This window comes from Armigeres subalbatus, chromosome 2 (assembly GCF_024139115.2).
Source record: "Armigeres subalbatus isolate Guangzhou_Male chromosome 2, GZ_Asu_2, whole genome shotgun sequence".
In the NCBI taxonomy this organism is placed as follows: Eukaryota; Metazoa; Arthropoda; class Insecta; order Diptera; family Culicidae; genus Armigeres; species Armigeres subalbatus.
In genome coordinates this window covers 163,885,917-163,897,870 of record NC_085140.1, presented here as the reverse complement: position 1 = coordinate 163,897,870, position 11,954 = coordinate 163,885,917, and the positions used below count along the sequence as shown (strand labels likewise).

Below are 11,954 nucleotides of genomic sequence, written 5' to 3'. Positions count from 1 at the left end.
CCCATTAAAAGGGTCCCATTTACCCATTTTTCATATCAGTACCAAGTTGTCATAAAATGGGTATTTTTCCAGAAACAAATAAAGGGTACTTTTACCCCAATGATGAATACATGTTCTCGGATAGGAAATGGGTAAATTATCCCCATCAAATTCAAAACTGAAGTCGTCGCCATTTTCGTATGCACGTTCTTGCATTCAGCAAAGTTTTTTTTTGTATTTGCACGAGTTTGTTAAACTTGCGATTGAAAAAGTTTTGTTTCGTTGCGGCGGATATTACTAATTACCATGGATAAGTTGAAGGAACAAGTTGACGGAGCAACATTCCGTAAATTGGAAGGTAAGCTGCTTTAAAAACTATCAACACACTCCTCCGTTTGCAGCTTTTGTATTCACTACCTTTTACAACATATCCGAATATATAATCGCCTACAGGGTTCTCTTGTCCTGTACCGGAATGTGCTGAAGCCGCGCCAGGAAATCTGGACGAGCTGAAAGTGCACCTTAAAAGTCATAATTTGAACACAAGCAGAAAAAATTCCATTCCTTTGCGGTGCTCGTGCGGCTCTATACAAAATTCATTTAAAACGTTAAGGGCTCACGTATTGAAGCACCATTCCCAAGCATCATCGTCCGTAAAGGATCCTCTATTGGAACACCAACCAATGGAAGTCGTTGAAGAGTATGCCAAGGAAGCAGCAAAGAGAGAAAACGAGTGGTCCGTCAAGAATCCGTTCTTTTTATAGGTGAAAACCTACGAAAGAAGACATTCGTGAAATAGCTTCTAAAGCGGTTTCAAAATTGCGTTGTGATCTGGCCTTGACAGAAACAAAGGTCAAAGTGTTCATGGAACTATGTGATCAGATCCTGTCTTCCTATCAGCGGTTCTCGGTAGGATTAGTTGCAAATTTTCTAGCTTCTACGGGAATGAATAAGAATGAAACCAGTAGAACTCTAATCGACGACTTGGAAATTTCCAATATTTTTGAAGATGTCTCGAATCCTATGATGAATTTGTCCTATCTCTCCGGTAAAGTAAAACGAAGTTTACCAGAACCAGTGGAAATTGAGCTAGGGGTACGAAAAATAAGTAGAACGACACGATATCAGACAGGGAACAAAACACGGTGTCATAAGTTTACTTCTGTGCAAAAAGTTTCAAAAATCAAGGATAGAATGAACTATGTTCCTATTAAGGATACTTTGGCCTTAATTTTCAGTAATCCAGATGCCAGAGAGATGCTACAACAAGAACATGGTTCTACTGATAGTGTAATGCGTGGCTTCAAGGACGGATCTCTTTTTTCAAACCTAGAATTTTGCAGGAATCATCCATTTGGAATACGGTTAGTTCTACACATCGATGACGTTGAGTATTGCAACCCTCTAGGCTCGCGTAGGGGCAAGCATAAGCTCACTATTATTACTTTCAAAATTCAAAACTTCAACCCTAAAATTAATTCGGGCTTAGACAGAGTTTACGTAGCATTGGTAGTCCCTTCAAAGTGTGTTAAGAAATATGGGTTTGCAAGAATATTGAAACCAATGTTGCAAGATTTAATGGCGTTAGAATCTCAGTCCGGCATTTTGATCCCAATCAATGCAACCGATAACTTCACACTTCGTGCATCTGTTGTCCACGTGCTCGGAGATACTGCTGCGTTTCATGAGCTATTTGAGCTCATGCCTGCTCAATCCAATATTTTTTGCCGAGCTTGTTACATTTCAAGATGCTCCTTGCATGCTGGTAACTTCGGATTACACCATCAGCTCCGCACGCGTGAAAGCGTTACCAACGATCTGCTGGCATTACAGAACGGAACCTCTACACCAGCCAAATGTGGAATAATACAAGCACCAGCTTTGCATGTTTTGAGAAACTTTCACTTTACTGAGAATCTAACCTTTGATCCAATGCATGACGTTTTAGAGGGTGTAGTTAGCATGGTATTGAAAAAAATCTTGAATGACTATGTAAATGTTAAAAAACTAATTACAGAACATATTTTGAACAAACGCATTGAAAGTTTTGACTACGGTCTAGCAGAAGTTAAGGACAAGCCTAGTGCAAACTTTACAGCGAAATCTCTCAAAAGTAAGAATAACTCGATAAGCCAATCGGCTTCACAAATCTGGTTACTCCTACGCGCTTTTAACTTTATTTTTGCAGATATTGCTCAATCTAATTACCTCGAAATAGTATCATGTTTACTGAAAATAACTTTCTATGCATTCTCTAATGTACTCACATACGAACAGATTAATGATTTAGATTCAACCATAACTAGATTCTACTACAATTATAAATTATGTTTTCCACTCACCAAACCTATCAATAAAGTTCACCATCTGGCCCACTACCCAACGGTTATCAGACAAAGCGGCCCTATTGTAAACATGGCATGTTTGCAGTTCGAGGCTAAGTATAAAGAATTGAAATCTCTTACAAAAACATGTGGAAACTTTCAAAATCTTACTTACAGTTTAGCAAAAAGAATAAACTTCAAACAAACTGCTAAAATTATCGACCACGACTATGAGGTAGATCAAGCTATAGTCAAGTCATCCACTGTTACTCAGAAGAAAAATCTTGAATGCTCATTTTTACTGTTTGATTTTCCAGAAGATGTAGAAAATGTACAATGTATGACCATTAACGGTGTCACTTTTCGACCAGGGCTTGTAGTGAAATACCAAACATGTAATGATCAGAGCTACGGCATACTTAATAATATCTTGAGAATGAATGAGCAATTCACAGTCATTATACAAGTACTAAATGTGATCGAATTATGTGAATCACTTCTGAGTTACAAAGCTGAAATACTAAATCAAACAATTCGAACATCTCTTCATAAAATATCGACAAAAAAATGTTACAGTTTGTGGAGACTATGTAACACAAATGACGAATATCTTTACATCAGTATGAAATATAATGATTAAACTTACTCAAATACAATTTTTAAAGTAATATTGTTGATATCTCGGTATACATTTGTAGCTTGAAATCGAAAAATATATAGCAATTATAAATAACATCGAATAAGGATTTTGTTAACATACAGTTAATAAATATGTTTTGCTAATTTGAATTTGTTCAACATAGAGTGTTAATCATATCTAAGATACACTAGCCGTTCGATAACTGCATCGTCTTTACTATTCAGCTAGCGAATACCGTTCGTGTTCATATGCACTGCCACAAATCTTGATCTGCTACCCTCACTTAGGTGTCAGCCAGAGTAAATGCGACGAGCGACGCGACGCGACTCACTTAAAGGAATAACAATTATAATCAATGAACTGTTTCTCCCTTACGCTCAATGCCCACGCTGCGTGATTTCAACGCCGCGTCGACGCTATACATATGCATCGACGCCACAACGTTTTTGTTATCGTACCGATGCACATATCGTCTATTTCATAGCTACGTATGAGTTACGTGTTTATCGAGATTACGACGTTATTATTTGTTAATCTAGTATTCCGGTATTATTTATGTCTCTTAAATTTTCGTTGCCAATAGCTCAAAAGTTTACAAACAATTCGTTGATGCACGTCAATACGCGGCTTCTGGAGGAGATCGGAATCGTTGAGAAGGGTCCACAGGTTCTCATTTTAAGTGTGGCGGCCGAACTAAAAGAAGCCCAAGCAGGAGCGCATTCCATTGCACCAGAGCCATCGACATCTCAAAGTGGACCATCGCATAGAGCACTTGTTCCTTCTTCTGAATCAGTAACAGTAAGTATTCAACTTAATGGCAGTTATTTACACTATTAAGATTCCCCTAAACACATACGACGCGACTGTCGCTGTCGCTGGGTGACTATCGCTACGTTCTTGCAAGCATGCAAAGATCCATTGACACTTCCATGTCAACGCGACAGACAATCGCAGTCGCCAAGTGCCAAAGACAATCGCGATTTGTGTGTTTCGGAGAACCTTTATAGCGAGCTTTACAGTTTATATTGATATGAGTCCAATTTCTTTTAGCTGCGACAAAATTTGGAACGAGATGCTATATGTCGAGGTATTCTGTATAAGAAGATTGATGCTGGAATTATACCAAACCACAAAGAGTTGTTGTCCATGGTACGCACGCTGTGCAATGGCATGGCATCGAAGCTATTGAATGAGAATATGTAAGTCAGTAATTTATAATCATCTTTAGGGGTCGTTCAAAAATGATGTCACGGCTTTTAGGGCTCTACCCCTAAGATTTTGTGACAATGCATATACTACCGTGAATCGTATATTTGTCCCATATGAATAGGAAACCCAGCAAAGATGGGACAGCTATGCGATTCACGGCAGTATACAAGGTATACAAAAAAGCGTAGTGGACGTCATATTTGCAACGCCCCTTAGCGGAAATTGACAAATGTTAAACATCTGAAATCCTCGCGCAAGTTGAATTCCCATCAAGAATGCACAGGGACGAGGACTACAGCAGTTGGCAAATTACCATACCTACCTTGGTTCATGTTATTGAAATTATTGCTATTAGAAGTGTCATTAAGTGCCTCACAATCTCTTATTAGTGAAACATAACATAGAGTTTTTATTTCAATTTATTAGTTTGCTTGCTTCTAGCTTATTTACACATTCATAAATAACATTGTGATTTTTATTTAAGCTACCCGTCTACTGAGGAGAAAAAAAATTTGGCGAAGAAAATTATTGAGACGTTTCCTTTACTGGCCGCCACCAAATTGATCGACAACTCCCCGGATTATGTAAGTATATTCAAAAGTACAAGAATCCTGCATTAAACTAAATTTAACTCTTGCTACTAATTTGTGATGAGATTTAAAAAAAAACTTCACGTAGTATCTAAAAATAAATTGTACATTATCCTAAAAAGAAATTTCAAAACCTTAATTAAAACATAAGACGAAATAATTGGTGGAATTAGACTGAATTAGGCAACAATAATGTCGAAAAAAAATCAGATTTGTACTTTAATAGATTTTCTTATTTCTTTTAGTCATACTTTTTCTGGAAGAACGCTGGGAAAGGACCAAACCACGAACACTCCGGACTGATTCACACACATATGCGGAACAGAGCAAAAAAATTGAAACCAGAGGAGAAAAAATTCATCCACAAAAAGAAGGGCGAAAAAATTTGCAACGTTTCTGACGAAATTATGGAACTGGCGGGTGAATGTTCTCAGAAGGATGGAACTGCTGCCAATTTCAACGTTATCATCAAGTACATGGAGCAAACACACTCACTTTATCTTATGATGATTCAGAACAAAAAAGGATTTCAGTTGATTCTACAAACGTTCCCACATTTCAAATCATTCTATGGAGTAATGGTAAGTTCGTTTTTCGTTTGATTTTGAAAATATCAACATCTGTCGTTCATTATAGATACAAAAAACTTATGAGCGTATTACACCAAACTATGATCGCGATTGCATCCTTGCGCGAGTTTTCGCTAGAGGGCTGATGTTCGAGCAAGACATGTTCGTAGGAGTACAAGACGGTAAATATAGAATTATTACCTAATAATTAGTCAAACATAACGTACCATTATACCACCTACAGATAACCTTCGGGGATGCTTGCGGGTCATGGTGATGTTGACGCGCAGAGGAGTGAAACACCAGAATAAAAACATCGACAACAGTCTAAATATAGAGCATCAGCTTGCATCGGATCTGATTCGTTTTGTACCGGTAATAATAATCAATTCCACCTGTTCATAACATTCCTATTTAAAGGTTCATCCATTCCAGGAAACAGAATCGTCCATTGGTGAACAGCTTGCTAGATATGTCGCCTATTTCCACGAACAGCATGCTCCTGTTGCCCCTCATATCATCTGCAAAGGAGCAGAATATTTTTTGTTTATCGCTGGCGAATTGATCGAATGTGGAGAGAGTTCAGTGCAAGCGTTGGATGTTTTCTTCAAATGCTTCATCGTCTTTGACATACCGGTTCCATCTCCGCTACAAAAATTGCATGATCTGGTCGAGATTTCATCATTGACGAATACATAGACGGAGTGGTGGCCATTTTTTCGGGCACCACTATATACCCCTGGGGAGTGACGGATTACAATTATTACAATCACTCGACCATTGAGAAGCCCCTCAATTCAAATCACGTCAGTTTGACAACAGTTGTCATTTCCATTTTTGTTTACCTCCTGTTTCTGATTCAAAAATCAATTCGGCATCAACATTTCAAAAGGGCGGAACTGACAATTGTAAACAAATCTAGTTTTCATTGTAATTAGATATAAAACATCAAAATTAATAATCTAAATCAATACTGATTTCAGATCTTAAAATTCTTTAATTTAATCTTTTTGCGAATCGATGTATGTAAAAATTTCTATTTTTGAAGTCTCACTGTTACATACGTCGCTTTAACATATGGGAACTAAGAGCGACCTATGTAACAAAAAAATCAAAACAAAACAAAACTGCAGTTGCGTCAATCGTGCACTATGGAAAACCGACCAATGTACACCGACGTACGTGTAGCATACCGGTGTATGTATAATTTTATCGTTTTTCACAATGAATTTGAATGAACTGAGCTTTACTGTGAAGCACGCTTATTACGTGTCTTGTAATGATGCATGCCAGCGGAAAAAAGTATTGAAAAAAGATTTAGTTTTAAAACAGTTTTAGAAAAAGTTTTGCCAACTTTCAGCAAAGCATTTCTCGAATCCTCATATTTGTTACATACGTCGTTATGAAAAATTATGCTTGAATTGGATTTTACGGAACGTCATTCTTGACTTGTTGTTTTGCTTTCGTGTTTTTCTCAACAGCCGTTGCTAATGAAAATTTGTGGAAAGTGCAGTAAACCACAGAAAAATTAAAATACGGAGCAGAACTGGCCCCGAACATTAGTGAAGACAAAGTGAAAAACTAGGAAAACAACGTATGGGTACGAGTATACTGTGCCTGAATCAGACCGTGAGTTTTGGACATTTCCAGGCCGAGAAAAATGTTGCGCAGCAAGAACCATCCGAAGGCGATGTTTCGCGAGATTTTCAGTACGAATTCGATGGTACCCAGGAAGTGATGATGATTATAGACATGCCCCAAAAGTACCGGATGCGATGCGATCATGGGAGAAATAAACGGTTACTGTTTAGTACATTCATGTAAGTTGATATAAACTGTGTTAGTTGCTACAGTAAGAAGAAGCTTTGACACCGAAACAGAAACACAACTTGGCTATTTCTTGTGAGAATAGTTACTAACTACTCTACTAATCTAAATTGATAAACTAAACTAAAGTAAAATGAAATCAAAATTGAAATAAAAATGAGGTTGATTTAAATCTTAATTTGGTTTCAATTAAAATGAGCAAATATAAACAACAATGAAATTGTTTTTAAAATTAGAAATTGAGTTTTAATAGTTTAAAAATAATATTAATTAAAATTGTAGAAAATTTTTATGTGAGTTGAATTAAAACTAAATTGAAATTAAATAAAGCTTAAATTAAAATGAATTGCAATTAAATGTAAGTTAAGAAAAACCTAATCTAAAATAGACTTGGGAATAAATTTAAACAAATTGATTCTGTTTTTCAATTAAATTGAAATAAATTTAAAATAAATTGAATTAAATTTAAGTTGAATGGTTATTTTAAACAAATTTTGTTAAAATAAAAGTTCAATCAGGCCGGAATAAATATAAATTCCTTCATTTGTACTATATTGGTCTAACGGGTGGAAACAAAAGATATTTTAGTTACCAGATAAATATTGTCGCTGTCGTCGCTGTCCGGAACATCTTTTGCTGGCGAGGATAGGGGAGCTAAATGTCAAAGAAGGAAAATCCATACGATTTGACAGCTTGGTACTCAACATGTTCCGGACAGCAGAACAAAGCGAACCCAAGCGATAATCTTTATCTAGTAACTAAAATATCTTTTGTGGAAACTTAATTAAAATAAAACAATATTTTATAATAACTGGGTGAGTATGTAGTTGAAAGATTGTTCGATGCGATTTGATCCATTTCCCGGCCTACCGATAACTACTGATTTTTCTTCAGCCAGGCTACCGATTCATCAAAAAATAATCTGGTCACCCTACTGTGAACTGCTGTAAACAGCTCAAACGCTACTCCCATTGAATTCCGTGAAGTAAAGTCGCGATCGCAAGACGAAAAAACCGAGCGAATACCATACATCCCACCGTCGGAAACACCCAACGTGAAGCTGCCACATCGGAGGACAATAGCAAGCAACCACCTTGTGACATGGATCGACAGGAAAACCTGGAGAAACAACGCTTTGAATACCAACGTCACTTGAAAGCCAGCCGGTAAGTAATTGCACTATAAACTCTGCGCTATTTTCATACTTACATTTCCTGTTATTTTAGCCTGATGAACATGGCAAACCTCCGAAAAACCCAAAGTGTCCAACGAACACTTGGCAATGCCCGCAACCAGTAAAGCCAGTGGCCGTCAGATGAACATTCGGACTGCTCCATATACTGAACCTATCACCAATGTGGTCCCCACAACGCGCATAGAGTGAGCAAAATCTCGTCAGCAAATCGACAGCTGCCCAGCAAATCGGAACACTCTCGGATGATGGACAATCGGCAGCACATGGACATCCACAGCTCAAGGGCGGTTTCCAATAGAAAGTCCCTATTATGGACCACCTTGGTAAAGACTCAGGGTGGCCATTGAACCAGGAAACAGACGGGAAATTGAAGTCATCGGCAAAAAAAGTGGAAAGACCCGGAAATTACATGCAGGGAAAAATAAATTCTCGTTAAGTAATATTCGAAATTCTTCAACGTTTGTAATGAAGTTCAACTTCATAAGAAAATGTTTTATTCTTTAATGCTCATTCCTCAGGCGCATTCAAAATGAATTATTTGATTTAGTACATGGTATTTGTGAGGTACAAAAATTAAATAGATCTTCCTCAGATCCATTTTGAGTTCTTCTTCTTCTTATTGGCATTACATCCCACACTGGGACAGAGCCGCCTCGCAGCTTAGTGTTCATTGAGCACTTCCACAGTTATTAACTGCGAGGTTTCTAAGCCAAGTTACCATTTTTGCATTCGTATATCATGAGGCTAACACGATGATACTTTTATGCCCAGGGAAGTCAAGATAATTTCCAATCCGAGAATTGCCTAGACCGGCACCGGGAATCGAACCCAGCCACCCTCAGCATGGTCTTGCTTAGTAACCGCGCGTCTTACCGCACGGCTAAGGAGGGCCCATTTTTGAGTTATTACTAGATTATTTTGATTGCAGTTTCGAGTGACATCGTTTGTCTGTGCACACTCCATAGCACATGCGCCTAGAACGATTGACGTCGCTAACCGCACGGCCACTTAGCCCACAATTTGAAATTTTGAAGCCAAAACTTGAAATTTTGAATGTGAATATGCTCTCATTTTTTATCTAGAAAGTGATAATATTCAATTTCAATGATAAAAAAAAAAGTTGTCAATAGCTCTTCCCAAAAGAAAAACATTTTTATTGGTAATTGTACATTTATTACGTAAACTATTTTTATGAGTTTTTCGAACCCAACTCCTTTATCTAAGTTTGTTTTCCATACACATGTTTTTCAGTTATATAATGCGTAAGAGAACGACGGACCACCCCTCCCCAAGTTTTAATTCAACTATAAAAAAAATAAATTTTAATTATATCAAAGAATAATTTAAATTAAATAAAAAAGAAACTGAATTTTAGACTCCTGGACTATAGGGCAATGAATAATTGCCAAATATGCTCCTGATCGACGCCATTCATCATTGTCCCCGTGGTGCGGTGGGCCATCACGATGAAAACCACCACGTCCGCGGAATCCTCCACGGCCGCGGAACGGTCTTCCAGCATAGCCGTACGATGAATTTTCCTCGTATGATGCACCGCCTTCCGGATATTCGTAGTGGGGCCGCGACGATATTCACCGCCTTCCTCAAAACCTCCACTGCGCTTTGAGATGGTGTTGTTCCGTTATTAGCAAAATCGATACGAATACGACGATCCGGTGCCCCTAACGGGAATCCACGCATTTCCTTCACAGCAGCCGTAGCAGCATCAATAGAATCGTACAGAATGTAGGCCTGGGTGTCCCCTTTGTTATATTCGATCTTTTTGATGGCACCAAAACGGTCGAACTCACGCTCAAACTGAGTAATCGAAGTCCATGCGCCAAGACCACCAACCCAAATTCTGGTCGTCGGAGTAGCTTTACCGTATCCTATCTTGCACTGGAACTTGCCAATGTACTGACCGGACAACTCAACGTTAGCTCGGTGAGCCATGTCCAACGTTTGGTAGCAAACAAAAGCATTTCCAGTTCCTGCTGAAACGAACCGAAACGACGTCGCAAGGTGAGAGGGAGAAAAACAAACAGACAAACTGTCAAAACGTCAAGAGGGGTAAGTCAGCGCTCGTAAAATATTTATGTAATTCGTCACCCACGAGGGGTATTTTCTTCAAAATGAAGAAGAAGACATGGTGCCCGATTTTCTTATGGCTTTGTACCGGACATTTCGGTCTATGTATTCGTCAATGATTTCATGCTATAAGGTTCGGAAACATAGCACGAGACAGTCCGTTAACAGACTGTGCGGAATGCTATTGGAGTCCTGCAAGGCGGAAGAGGCTTGATTGTGCTCGAGTATTACCGGACAATATGACAAAAACGTCACCATCAATGTAAAAGTTAAACCAAGCAATAACATGCTTTGGATTTCTGATATCGCTGAAATCTATTTTTTATAATAAAATAAATTGAATAAGAATTGAAAAACAGCAGCCTTTTTATTTGTATTCACAATGAATAATTCTGATGACCTAACCTCAATCCACAATAAAAAGTTTATCAAAAGCGTTTTTTACCCATTTTATGATACAAAGCCGAGTGTTAAAATACCCATTATTTGAAGTTTAAGTCGAATACCCATTAATGAGTAAATCGCGTTTACCCATTTAATGAGTTATGCCGCTTTTCTTTAAAATGGGTACGAAAGTACCAATAATGGGTACTTCCAAGCTTCCGTGTATAGGAATTACCGACTTCCTTGAGTTTCTTAAAGAAATGCTTTGAACATTCCTCCAAGAATTCCTTCAGGGATCCAGAAATACCTCAAGACTCTAAGAATTCGTGTATTTCTTTAGAAATTCCTTCAGGACTTCCTTCGAAAATTATTTCAAGAAAACCAAGAAATTTATTTGGGAATACTTTATCAAAATAAAGTATTGTGAACCTATTTATTATTCTGTTGGATTACACTGTTGCGGACTTCGCGTAAGTGTATCTGCTCTGCTTCGGAAATTCTTCTAGTAATTCCTTCGGAATTTTCTCCGCCATTTCCTTTCAAAATTCTAGGACGAATTTTCGGATATCTCCGTACGAATTCCTAGAGCAATTTCCAAAGGAACTCCTAAAGAAATTACCGAAAATCTTTAAAAAAAATCTTTGGACATTCCTCCAAGAATTTCTTCGGAATTTTCTCCAGGGATTCCTTCAAAAAATCCTCCAAAAATTACTACGGGGATCAATCCAGAAATTCCTCAAGACTCTAAGAATTTTCTTCACGTATTCCTTCAGATCTTCTCCAGGACTTCCTTCAGAAATTATTTCAGGAAAACCAAGAAATTTGTTTGGGAATTGTTTATCAATACATATACCCAAAAAACAAATCTGACAATTATTGTAAAAAATCTTGGCGTATACAATTCTGTAAGCTTTTCATACAGATATTGTATTAAAATAATACAAATCTGTAAGATTTCTATACAACAATTGTATTAAAAATCTTCCGAAATTGTATATGCCAAATTATTATACAGCCTCTGTAAGGTTCTTATGCAGAACTGTATTAAAATCTATCAACCCCTGGTTGGGTGATAAATTGAAACCAGTTTGTTTTCAGAACAATTCTGGCAATTAGGAGGAGTTAAAAAAATGTTAAATTGTGTGGGTC

General features: G+C 37.6%; 2 protein-coding genes and 1 long non-coding RNA gene across 3 annotated transcripts; 2 read left to right on the top strand and 1 right to left on the bottom strand.

Moving 5' to 3' along the window:
• The first annotated feature begins 228 nt into the window (after positions 1-228).
• On the top strand, positions 229-10,724 carry LOC134215414 (uncharacterized). Its single transcript, XM_062694613.1, has 9 exons — positions 229-337; positions 3,527-3,741; positions 3,994-4,142; positions 4,637-4,736; positions 4,988-5,323; positions 5,379-5,493; positions 5,556-5,686; positions 5,747-5,985; positions 10,539-10,724. The coding sequence occupies exons 1-9, from the start codon at positions 286-288 to the stop codon at positions 10,633-10,635; spliced, it is 1,434 nt and encodes a 477-aa protein (XP_062550597.1). The 5' UTR covers positions 229-285; the 3' UTR covers positions 10,636-10,724.
• LOC134215412 (uncharacterized) lies at positions 6,785-8,594 on the top strand. The gene is made up of 3 exons (XR_009980149.1): positions 6,785-7,131; positions 8,033-8,304; positions 8,365-8,594. It is a non-coding gene; the product is annotated as an uncharacterized LOC134215412 (long non-coding RNA).
• LOC134215413 (RNA-binding protein spenito-like) lies at positions 9,597-10,301 on the bottom strand. The gene has a single exon (XM_062694612.1). It carries the CDS (start codon positions 10,284-10,286, stop codon positions 9,795-9,797), a length of 492 nt encoding a protein of 163 aa, XP_062550596.1. The 5' UTR covers positions 10,287-10,301; the 3' UTR covers positions 9,597-9,794.
• Positions 10,725-11,954: the final 1,230 nt, after the last annotated feature.

What these genes read in the sequence shown, in the direction of transcription:
- LOC134215413 (XM_062694612.1), bottom strand. Translation starts at nt 10,286, where the DNA reads ATGGCTCACCGAGCTAACGTTGAGTTGTCCGGTCAGTACATTGGCAAG.
- LOC134215414 (XM_062694613.1), top strand. Translation starts at nt 286, where the DNA reads ATGGATAAGTTGAAGGAACAAGTTGACGGAGCAACATTCCGTAAATTG. An exon ending in AAGCTATTGAATGAGAATAT is followed by an intron (nt 4,143 to 4,636) that starts GTAAGTCAGTAA and finishes TTTTTATTTAAG; the next exon opens with CTACCCGTCTACTGAGGAGA. An exon ending in TCGACAACTCCCCGGATTAT is followed by an intron (nt 4,737 to 4,987) that starts GTAAGTATATTC and finishes TATTTCTTTTAG; the next exon opens with TCATACTTTTTCTGGAAGAA.